Source organism: Macaca nemestrina, chromosome 12 (genome assembly GCF_043159975.1).
Source record: "Macaca nemestrina isolate mMacNem1 chromosome 12, mMacNem.hap1, whole genome shotgun sequence".
Taxonomy (NCBI): domain Eukaryota; kingdom Metazoa; phylum Chordata; class Mammalia; order Primates; family Cercopithecidae; genus Macaca; species Macaca nemestrina.
The window spans coordinates 124,619,223-124,631,525 of record NC_092136.1 but is presented as its reverse complement, the minus strand read 5'-3'; the positions used below and the strand labels follow the sequence as shown (position 1 = coordinate 124,631,525).

General features: G+C 44.5%; 1 protein-coding gene across 3 annotated transcripts in view; it reads right to left on the bottom strand.

Annotated features, from left to right (window-relative positions):
- The window catches only part of LOC105476273 (solute carrier family 37 member 2), a 28,864-nt gene extending 22,315 nt beyond the window's left edge, over window positions 1-6,549 (bottom strand). For 2 of the 3 annotated variants that reach the window (XM_011732042.3, XM_011732043.3), the window contains exon 1: window positions 6,390-6,549. In XM_011732042.3, the coding sequence (XP_011730344.1) occupies window positions 6,390-6,448 (59 nt within the window). In that variant the 5' untranslated portion in view covers window positions 6,449-6,549. The remainder of the gene's footprint in view (window positions 1-6,389) is intronic. The other variant, XM_011732044.3, reaches the window with a different exon arrangement.
- Window positions 6,550-12,303: the final 5,754 nt, after the last annotated feature.

Here is a 12,303-nt window from a genome sequence, read left to right as displayed (position 1 = left end):
TTTAAGCAGTTTCTCATTTAACTTCACCAAAACCCTGTGATATAGGTACATCATTATTTCCATTTCATAGATAAGGAAATTGAGCCTTATTGGAGATGTTAAGTGATTTGTCCAAGGCCAAATGGCCATGTAATCTTTTCCCCACCCAACGCTATCATTAGGAAGGCAGTGGAAAGACCATGGGCTTACGAGTCAGACTAATCTTGATTCCAACTCCAGCTCAGTCATTTATCAGCTGTGTGGCACTGGACAGGCTTACATAACTGCTCTGTGCCTCATTATACTCATATGTTCCACAGGGAAGCTAACATTCACCTTGCAGTTCCACAAGAATTACAAATAAACAATGCCTGGCACAAAGTAGTAGGAAAAGCAAATAGAATATAGTCAATCATTAGTGTTTACTCAGTGCTTCACATCAGCCTGGCACTGACCTCAGTACCTTACACATAGTACCTCATTTCAACCTCAAAACACTCGTGTGATACAGGTATTATTATTACCCTCATTTTACAGAGGAGGAGTCCAAGGCCCAGGGCCAATCCACTTTCAGCTTCCTGTTCTGTCTTCTTCACTTCTTAAATGGGGGACATGTGAAAGCAGTTAAATGTGACAGAGACTTGATTTCTCATTTTCAGACTATAAGTCTTTATTTTTATTTGTCTCCACCCTGGACTGTATTTTGATTAGCACAGGAAAGGTGAATTGGGTTAATATGTATCTGTAATAATAACATCATCATCACTAATAATGATAGTAAAAGCCGCCACGTATTCCATGCTTCCTGTATGCCAGGCAATGTATACACATAATATCTAACCTTTTATGTGTTAAATGCTCAACAAGTCGTTTTCTTCAAAATCTCCCCAACCGACTTCTGCACTCCCCTTGCTGGTCCTCTGAATGACATGGCACATGGGAAATGTCATCCTTTGGCACTCAATAAGCAGAGCAGAGCCTTCCAAAATTGCTGACTATGTGTACACACCCTCTCTCCGGCTTGATTCTTAGTTCCAAGAAGGTAGAACCCTGTCTTGACTGTCTTTGCAGGCCTCAGAGCTCAGCATAATAATGGACCTACAGAAGAACTACGTGACATTTAGTGTTTGATAGGAATCCAAACCTAAACTTATCTGGAAGGAAGTAAAAGGATACCTATTGAGTACCCTCAATCAGCCACAAGACGTCAAGAATATTTCCTTATATTATCACATTTATCCTCAAGAACCCATCTGACTTTTACTGATGAGGAAACTGGGGCTCAGCAAACTCAAGGCTCACAGTGGTGAAAGGATTTCAACCCAGGTCTGTCTTAAATCCCAGAGATGTTGGGGAACACAGTAGCTGAATTCACACCTTGAGAAGTGTGAAAGTGAAGAGTGCTGGAGGCTAGAGAAAGTCATGTTATGTGTATTACTGAGCCTTCTAGAATGCTAGTGTGTTCTAGATGGTTTATGATGATCCACCCTCCCCACTCCCCATTCTCTCTGAAATGTTAGTTACTTTGGTTAAAAGATATAACCAATATACTTGAATGAGACTCTACTAGGTGCAATAGTGGCAGAGAAGTATGACTTTGTATATATCGTATTGAAACCTGTTTTTGTTTATTAAAAGGAAAAATATTACACATAAGAAAAATGACTGGTTGTTCCAGAATAAGAAAGAGAACAGTGAAGCTCAAATCTGAATGGATAAATTTGTAGGTCTGTAGAAAGAAAATTTGATTTGTCTTAGATTATATTACATGCAAACAATAAGTCTGAAAATAAGCAATTAAATGCGTTAAAATTTTGCCAAAGTTGGCAAAATCTTGATGAGTTTGAATATTTAATTTAAAAAGAGGGAGGGCTCCTGGAAAACCACAAAGATTTGTTCTTTCATCTTTTAAAAAGAGAGGTGCTAGAAAGAATTAGATTTATTTAATATGTTAATATCGATCAATTGCTTAGAAATAATTGTCAAGTCAGAAGGGATGCTCAGCCTTCTCTAGGTTAAATCTATATTGGTAAAATATTACTATTTATCTAAATATTTGAGAAATTATATGCTATATGAGAGTTGTGCAGATTTCTCAATGCCCTCTCTGTACATGACATGTTTCTATTTATCAGCACCCTGATGGTGCCTTCCCTGATGACAACAGTATATATGTGTTACTAGTCACGATTTCAATTATTATTTAAAATGTTACTGGAGGCTGGGCACAGTGGCTCACGCCTGCAATCCTGGCACTTTGGGAGGATGAGGTGGGAAGATAAGGTAGGAGGATGGCTTTAGGCCAGGAGTTTGAGACCAGCCTGGGCGACATAGCCAGACCCTGTCTCTATAAAAATAAAAAACTTAGCTGGGTGTGGTGGTGCATGCCTGTAGTCCCAGCTACTTAGGAGGCTGAGGCAAGAGGATCCCTTGAGCCCAGGAGTTTGAGGCTGCAGCGAGCTATGATTGTGCCACTGCACTACAATCTGGGTGACAGGGCAAGACTCTGTCTCGAAAAAATAAAATAAAATAAAATAATAAAATAAGTTACTGGGCTGCAACTTTCCTTCTTTAATTTAAATCTAGCATCTTCCAGGCCACTGGTTTTCAACTGGAGTTGTACATCAGCCTTTCCTATGCAGTTTTATTAAAATACAGATGTTCAGGACTTACCTCAAGCTCACTGAGTATCTTCAGTCGATATTCTTGGCATTTTATGTAAATTATATCTCAGAAATTTTATCTATTATAAGATTTTTTCTCTGTAAAAGTCATGTTCATTTTTATAAATTAATATCATGTTCATTGTGTTTTTTGAAATTAGCCTTATATTGTTAGACATTGTCTAGATTTTTTTGTTGTTTGGATTAGCATCTTTTTGTTTTGCATACCACAGAAGCAACCAAATTTCCTTGTCAGTTGCATTATTCTTGTCATGAATTCTTATCAGATCATTCATTCTTGAAAATTATCAGTAATAAGTTAATCAACACTTTTTGAGTCTCTGTCACCTACAGAGAGTTTTTATTTTACTCTGATGCTTCTTAAGGGCTCTGTATTCAGTTATAGAATAGAGGGGGAGTTTTTGTTTTTTGTTTTTTAAGAGATGGGATCTTGTTGTGTTGCCCAGACTAGAGTGCACTGGCTATTCACAGGCATGATCATGGTGCACTACAGTCCCACACTATTGGGCTCAAGGGACCCTCCCACCTCAGCCTCAGGAGTAGCTGGGACTGTAAGCATGCCACTGGGCCTAGCAGGCCAGAGTTTTTGTTTTTAACAACCGAGAACTGTCTCAGAAAAGCACTGTACTGAGTAATTGCTCTCGGGCATAGGCTTCTGATGGCACCACTTAGACAACATTAAGAACGTACTAGTGGACTGAGTCAGGAGTTCCAGAACTCTTTAGTCAAGGAGCAGATAAGTTTTTGAGATTGCTAACCCAAGATTCAGCGGGACAGAATTAATCACACTGGACCGCATGAACTGGTGAGGGATGGCTGTCTTCTAGGTTCAGAATATTGTTGATGTTGTTATAGTGTTCTATCTTCTGGACATATAAGGAAGACCTTTCTCTTTCTTCTTAGGCTATATTAACCCATAACAACTTAGTAGATTCTGCTTTCATAAACTGAAATGAAACACTTATAAATATATTTTTCTCCCTACCTGACTCCTCAGAATTCAGAAACTCTCATGGAATCTTCTTGCTTTTCATGGCAATATGGTTATTTGCACGGGCTGAGTAAGATTTTTTTTTTTTTTTTTTAACCAGTATATAATTAGAAAAATCAGTTGTTCAACCAAGACCTTGCCTGGATGTTGTATTTCATCAGGATGTCTATTTAATCAGATACAACCAGCCTCCTTTAAAAACTGAGGTTCGGCCGGGCGCGGTGGCTCAAGCCTGTAATCCCAGCACTTTGGGAGGCCGAGACGGGCGGATCAGGAGGTCAGGAGATCGAGACCATCCTGGCTAACACGGTGAAACCCCGTCTCTACTAAAAAATACAAAAAACTAGCCGGGCGAGGTGGCGGGCGCCTGTAGTCCCAGCTACTCGGGAGGCTGAGGCAGGAGAATGGCGGGAACCCGGGAGGCGGAGCTTGCAGTGAGCTGAGATCCGGCCACAGCACTCCAGCCTGGGCGACAGAGCAAGACTCTGTCTCAAAAAAAAAACAAAAAACAAAAAACAAAAAACAAAAAACAAAAAAAAAAAAACTGAGGTTCACTCTATGGAGCCAATACTAAGAAAACCCTCCCAAGAAAACGGGCTTACTGGGTTTCCAGGTTTACAAGCCAAAAGGAAGGTCACTCCCTGGCTAGCCCAGAAACTTTAGGATATTTTGGGGACCCTGAGAAGAGGAATTTGCCCAAATATATCAGTACAGTAGGTAAAACCTGGTGGAGACAGTTTCTTGACTCAGCTTCTAATGTCAGGACAATAAATAATTAAAGGCTTTAAAAAATCGAATCTAGGATTCCTTATGAAAACTTCCAGTCAAGTTTATTAACTTAACAAGGGCTATAGGGTAAAACACACTTGTAGTACCTATGTACATAATCAAGTCAAATTCAATGAGACCAGCTTTATCTTGTGATCAAGAATAATCTTTCTAGGAAATTAAAAAAAAATCAAAACAGGAGAGACTGTAGAAAAACAATGTATGTCCGTGGAAAACTATGCCTTGTCTAGCGGATAGTCCTCCAGGTTATCAGATTCCAGCTTTTAATTGACCTTGAGCTATTATAAAATTCTTTGAAGTGGTAGGTAACTGAGAAGTCACGCAAAATATGCCTGTGAAGATTATTTCAGTAGTCTTCCCTCACAACCTGTAGAAGACCATTTAGTCTCAATATTCCTAACCTATATATGAATATATTCTTTAGATTCTCTTTTTGAAATTGTAAAATATACATTATGTAAATTTTGCCATTCTAACCATTTTCAGTCTACATTTAAGTGGCATTAAGTATGTTCACATTGTCTCTCAACCATTACCATCATCCATTTCCTGAACTTGATCATGTTCCCAAACTGAAACTCCATACCCATTAAACAATAATTCCCCAATCCCCCTCTCTAAATTCTCTTTTGAACCGAAATCTTTAACATGGGTTCATTTTTATGTCTTTGTGAGAGTCAGAATTTTAACCTTTTTCTGAAAAATAACTTTTAACAGTCTCCAACTCAAAAAACACTAGGTAGATAATCTAAATTAGTGAAGAAGGCTAGAATTGATGAGAGCTCTCAACAATTAAAAAATGTGTAGGGTAGCCAACTGTCTCGTTTCGCCCAGGATTGAGAGGGTTGCCGACAAAAGACTGTTTCAAAACCAGGACAAATTGGCCATTTTAATAGCATCTGCTGTATCTAAAGGGGACTCCTCAATCCTGTTCATTTAATTTGGAAATTTAGGCCCAGTATTGCCACATCATCCATTTTTCTTTTCTTTCCTTTTTTTACTTATAGAGACAGGGAGGGGTGTGAGGGGGGAACCCGGGTGGGGGGGTGGTGGTGGTCTGGCGATGTTGGCCAGGCTGGTCTCAAACTCCTGGCCTCCTTCAATTCTCCCATCTTGGCCTCCCAAAAGTGGTGGGATTACAAAGATGAGCCACCATGCCCGGTCCACATCGTCTGTTTTTCAAGAGAAGTCTGGAATCTAGCTATTTTTGTTAAATTTTATTTGTAAATAATGGTAACTAACACAATATTTTAAAAACTGTGCAGACCAAACGGACTGCTCCAGTGGCTGACTGCCTCTAAGAGTGGCTGAAACCCCTCCACCACACCTTGCAGCCCAACATGTGGTCCCTGCGGTCAGGAAGAGAATCACTGTGAAGCCCCTCGCCCATTGCTGAGGGGCTGCCCTGCTCTGCTCTGAGAGCTGTGCCCTTTCCAGGCGCTGAAAGGCCTCCAGACGAGCTCCCAGGACCACTGAGTTCTGGCCTTGGCGTTCGAAGGCTAAAGGGGACCAAGAGGGACACTCACAAACCCCAGTGGCCACCCCTTTCCTCTACCATCCCCTGGTCTCGGTTCCCCAGCCTGCGAGCCCAGGTTCCCCAGCTGCTCAACTACAGAAAGGCGCTCTGAAAGCGCCCTGGGTGTGTGTTAGGAGGGGAGGATGGAAACGGGAAACGCTGGAGACTCTCCCCGGCAGCCTGTTCTTCACCAGTGTCACAGAGTCAGCGTCGCGGGGTCTGGGGGAGGGCGGGCGGAGTTAGGCAGGGAGGGTTATCAACCTCCGAGGTGGGCGCCGCTGGAGGAGCCCGCGACCAAGTCCCGCCAGCACCCCTGGCCAAGCGGCGACGCCAGGGCCGATCTGGGGGTGATCTCCGAGGCCCCTCGCGGCCCCCCGCAAGCCCCGAGCCCGGGAGGTCCTGGTGCGCCTCCCTCCCCTGCCCCGCTCACCAGCTGTCCCTGGAGAAGGCGCGGAAGAACCAGACTCCCGGAGCCAGAGAGGACCGCATTTTGCCCGACCGGTACCCAAGGCTGAGTCGACGGAGGAGGCTACGGAGCTGGGCGCGTGTCCCGGGCGGGACTGGCTGTCAGCGGGGTTTAAATGCCCCGCCGGCCGGCCCGCCCTGACCCCGCGGCCGGAGTACGGCAGCGCCCGCCCCCTTGCGCCTGACCGCCCTCGGGGTTGGGTCCAGCGCAAACCTGCCGGTCATCCCTAGTCCGGCCGCTGGCACCGCAGCGCTCCGGTGCTTTGCTTCCTGGCCACGGCCCGACAGCTCTGAAGTGCTGGGGCTCCCCTTTCCGCCCTGCGCTTTCTGCCTCACCGCCCGCCGGGGAACCGAAAGCAGCAATCTGGTCGCTGTCCGGTGTGACGTGCCTGCCTGCCCGCACTACCCCGCAGCGCTTCCTGTCCTGAAAAGCCGTGGGCTCCGACACGAGTGGGACACGAGATGCTGGAGGGTTGGAAGTCACACTCAGCGGCCCCGCATGACACTAATCTCAGTACTCGCACCTTCTGGGAGCGCAGGAGTTTTTTTCGTGGGCGGGGGCGGGGGGCGACAATATTTGGCCCAAACACAGCACAGGTTCAGGCTGGGGCTTCCTGCCCTGCTCATATTCCACAGGACCCCACTCTTCCCCCACTTCACAGACACTAGCCCTCACGCGCTCCCGCCATGACAATGTGGCAGTCACTCCTGCTCTGCCTTCTGGAGGCAAGCAGCCACCAGGCAGAGACTTCGGTGGTCCTGAAAGTGACTGCCTCTAAACTGAAGATTTCAGGGTATGTTTCCACTGATAATTGTGAGATCTTGTATATGAACCCAAGGGTGAACTACAAAGGACTGCAAAGGGAAGTATTCCCCTGAGGAATAAAGTTAATAGAACATAAAATAGGAGTGTCTGAGCAAATGGGTTTCAACCCTAACCCCACCCTGCCCCTAATTCCTAGGAGTGCCCAGGCCCTATGTGCAAGGTCAGAGAAGTGGAGTAACAACTCCACCAAACAGATTAGGACCCAGAATAATGGGCTTGGCTGGTACCAGCCCTAGAATCAAGAAAAAGAGGGTAAGCAGAGTTGTAAAAGCCTCTGTTAATCCCAGGCAGTCAGGGGCATAGGTCTAGTGGCAGAAATGAAGACGGTAACACGCCAACGACAAAAGGTAAAGGAATAGAGAAAAGAAGAAAGGCAATAAGTAGAAAGGAGGCCCAAATAAGGTGCAGAGGCTTGAAACACCAAAGGACCAGTGTCATTAGTGGCGATTCACTGAATCAAACCTGATTAGACCACTCACTGTGCCTGGGGGTATGTTCATTTCACTCTTACAAGTCAGTTAGGTGGCTATTATCCAGCTAGGTAAGGTGACTCTATGTCTTGGTTTGCCTGGGACAATCCCAGGAGACACCTGCTGTCCCAGAATCTAGGAGGGACCCACTCTAGCGTCAATAATCACAAGTACCCCAGGTTAAGGTGCTCCTTTAAGGGGTGGCAAATACACTAGAGGAATGAGCTGATATCCCCAGGAAGGGAATTATTTCTCCGCTGCTTATTTCTGAGGGACTAAAGGGAAGGATAAAATTGGAATCCAGTTGAGCCAAGCAAGCAGCTGAAGTTCCTTGATGCTACATTTCAGGAGTAGGTGGACATCACCAGAGGAAGGGAAGAGACCATCTCCAGAGCTTCAGAGGTGCTGTCCAGACTTCAGTAGTGTGGAACATCTGTCTTTCCATTTGAGACAGACAGAAGCCAAGAATAAGGGTCACTCCTGCTCATTTGTCAGGAAGCTGTGTTCCTGCCTCACAGGAGACCATGCTTGTCTGAGGCTGGACTCTCAGAAAGGCATTAGGAATATGGCCTCATGGTAGTACGGCTATTGTTCACAGTGCACCAAGTAGCTGGGAGCAGGGCCGGTCCTGAAACAGACTTTGCCTTGTCACAGTTACTTCCTGTGAATTCCAGCCAAGTATCCCTGTTCAGGGGCCAGGGTGGCAGTGGGAACACTCCTACCAATGATGGAACTCTTTCCTGCTCGCTCCTGTTGGTGAGCTGGCCGATCTCTTTGTTTCCTACTGCTTGGGGGAGTGGCAAAGAGGGATATTGTGCCTCAGGGAGTGCCTTCACTCACCTACACAACCTCACCACTCTCAACTCACCTTCTTGTTATTATCAGGTCCCCGTCCCACAACCACCTCCTCAAACCCTGCAGAATGTGGACAGGATCTGAAGGAAATAAAGAGGGAGGGGAGGAGCTACTGAATCAAACGCTAAAGGAAAAGATCCTCAGTTCTTATATGGATAGCCTTATACTCTGTCAAAAATGCTTCCTATGGTTCAGTATGAGACACTGGTGAGAAAGAAGCCATTTTACCCATCAAATAACAGTCCCTACTGCTAGCAAGTTCCATGACCACCCACAGGACTGTTGGGGTAGCCAATTGGTGTTTTATGCCCTTTAAGACACAACAACAAGTGTCTTCCCTGTTTTTTCAAAGAGACAGAAGGATCCAAATGCTTAAGTCTATGAGGACAAATGCCATAAGAATAGGCCACTAGGTAACAGAACTCCAAAATTTTATCCCATCCACAAGCATCAGTTTTTGAACATATTTGCCTCCTTCCACTTCTGTCTTACTAAACAGAGAAAAGCATATTTTTTCGTAATACAATCAAGACCCAGAGTCTTGATCAAGGGGGTAAGAATTGGGATATTAGGATAAATTGTAATTATTCAATCTTTTAAATATTCAATTTCATATTAGGCCCTTTTATTGAGAGGCAGAGTGGTGCAGTAAAAAGAACATTGGCTTGCAGTTAGAACCAAGTCTGTTCAAGATACTTACTACTTCACTAAGCCTCAGTTCCCTCCTCTGTAAAATGTGTGTAACAGCACCTACCTTACAGAGTGCTGTAAGAATCAAACATTCGTGCATATAAAAAGTGTAACAGTGCCTGGCCATATTAAGTAGGTTTGGCAAATGGAGCAATTACGTGTGCAGAAGCTAATATATTGGTATTAGGGTCAGATATTGACTGCAGCTGACAGAAACCAATGACTGTCATAAATGAGAACAAAATACAGGGGTTAAAGGATCAAAATTCTTAAAAAGGACCAATGGGTATAACAAAATAAATTTTTGACCTGCAAAATCCTTAATATCGTGTGCTTGTGTGTGTATCTGTGTATGTATGTATATATATACAACTTAACCCACTGAGTTATTGTAAGCTTTGTGGTAATACATGTTGAATAATTTGGGGTTGACAAGGATGTGTGTATGGCTTGAGTAGAGTGTCATAAAAATGAAAGAAGTTATTGTCTTAAATATGTTGGATGCTGAAATCTCACTAAGAATTACTACTAAATTCTTCCCGGCTAACACAGTCAAAAGATAGATAAGCAAGGTGACCAAAGGTATTCAAAAATATTTTATTTCTCAATAGAAGTCAAACTTCTGGAATGCTTAGCAAAGAACATTCCAGCCCTTATATAACTGGCCAAAAGTAGGGGCTTCAATGTACTGAAGACTAGATTGATGGTTCATAATGGCCTGAAGAATGGGCTTTGGAGACCTATCAGTCCACTGACAGGGCAGCCCTGCTTTCAAATGGTCAACCTCCTTAGGATACCAGTAGTGACAGCAGGTATATACAAAGACAGCCTGACAGCCAGTAGTCTTTAGGAAGAGAAGAGAAGGATGGAGAAATTGTTAAATTATTAAAATTTCCCAAAGTCACCTTGTTTAGAGGAAAAATTAAAAGGAATATATGGTAATGACAAAAGTGAGGTAGTCTCAGCCTGGTCACACAGCTGGGGACAGTTTTTAGTTGTTCTAGTATCTGAAAGTAACCATTCACTTACTTGCTTAATAAACATTTGTTGTCTGTAATCCCAGCACTTTGGGAGGCCAAGGTGGGAGGATCACCTGAGGTCAGGAGTTCAAAACCAGCCTGGCCAACAAGATGAAACCCCGTCTCTTCTGAAAATACAAAAATTAGCCAGGTGTGCTGGCACGCGCCTGTAATCCCAGCTACTCAGGAGGCTGAGGCAGCCGAGTCACTTGAACTCAGGAGGCAGAGGTTTCAATGAGCTGAGATCGTGCCACTGGGCTCCAGCCTGGGAGACACAGCAAGAGTCCGTCTCAATAAATAAATAAGTAAATAGCATTTGTTAAGTGACAACTATGTGCCAAGCACAGTGCTATGTGCTGAGGATACATTAATGAAAAAGACAGGCCGGGCACAGTGGCTCACGCCTGTAATCCCAGGACTTTGGGAGGTTGAGGCGGGCGGATCACCAGGTCAACAGATTGAGACCATCCTGACTAACACTGTGAAACCCCGTCTCTACTAAAAAAAAAAAAAAAATACAAAAAATAAAATTAGCTGGGCGTGGTGGTGGGCGCCTGTAGTCCCAGCTACTCAGGAGGCTGAGGCAGGAGAATGGCGTGAAGCCGGAGGGGCGGAGCTTGCAGTGAGCCAAGATCGAGCCACTGCACTCCAGCCTGGGCAACAGAGCGAGACTCTGTCTCAAAAAAAAAGTCAGACATAGTCCCTAATCCCAAAGAATTTACAGTCAAATGGGACAGAGATGTATAGAGATAATCCCACTTCAAACAACTTGGCAGAAGAGATCAACTCAAACAAGAAATACGTTATATAAAGAAGAAAATGTTCATATGGTGGCACTGATCAAATAACTCCGGGAGACTCTCAGAAGGCTTACTGTAGACAATATAAGAACTAGGTTTGAAGAATAGCTAAGTGCATACCAAGCGAAGAGGAAAAAGGTTGAACCGGAAAATTGCATGTGCAAAACAAGGAATCATGAAAAAGCACGGTACATTGAAGAAATGGTGCATGAGACATTCTTTGTAGCTGGTGAGTACGTGTGCAAGGTGGGGAGCTGCAGAAGATATGACTTATTACATGTGGTGAGACAGTGAAGAACCTTCAATGTCAACAATAAGGGGTTGGAACTGTATTCTTTAGAGAGTTGGTTGCTATAAGACAGCTTTAGAAGGGTAAAGACAGGATCAGATTTATGTTTTCAGAGGAGAAATGGCCATTTAACGGGGCTTTGTCAGACTTCCAGTTCTGGATGAAGACAGAAGAGATACACTTCTCTCTATTCTTCTTGCTAAGTACCATTAAAAACCATGGACATTATATATAAAGCAAGCATAAGAAAACTCTGAAAAGTGGAGAGAAGACAGATCAGTGAGGGACCTTGAGATCTAAGGAAAGACACGGTGGTGAGTTATCTGGGTTTGATTTTGGCTTCATATATCTCAGACTGGGTGCTGAAGAAGCCAGGAAATCCAGAAGCACCAATGACACAGACAGAACACCAAAGCTCAAAGAAATGCTGGCTCTGTCTAGCCACGGGACCAAGGAAGGGGCAGCCTAGCAATAACCACCCTGCTCCAACTAAACCTCACAGAAAACACTGCAGCCCCACCCCACCTTATCAGCAAAGGCCAGTGGGGAACCTAGACTTCCACTTGCACCTGGCTGTAATGAGGGGTGCCCCCCCGCCCACCGCCTGGCTGGTATCAGAGAACTCCAGGACTTTCACCACTTTCCAATGGTAAAGAGCACCCCACCCCAACCACCAAGGTGTCATTGGAGGTCACATGGGGAGCAGTAAGGAGCCCATACAGGGCAATATCAATGGAGGCCTAGGGGAGAGCCAGAACTCCCACCCTTTCAAGCAGTAATGAGGTGCCCTGCCCTGCCTCCCTCCACCAGGGATGTTAACAGAGGCCAAATAGGAAACCTGGACTTTCACCCCCCCACACCTGGCAGAGGAGATAAAAAACATTACCCAAATATATGCTGTCACTTTTCTAAGAAACTAAAATACACTTA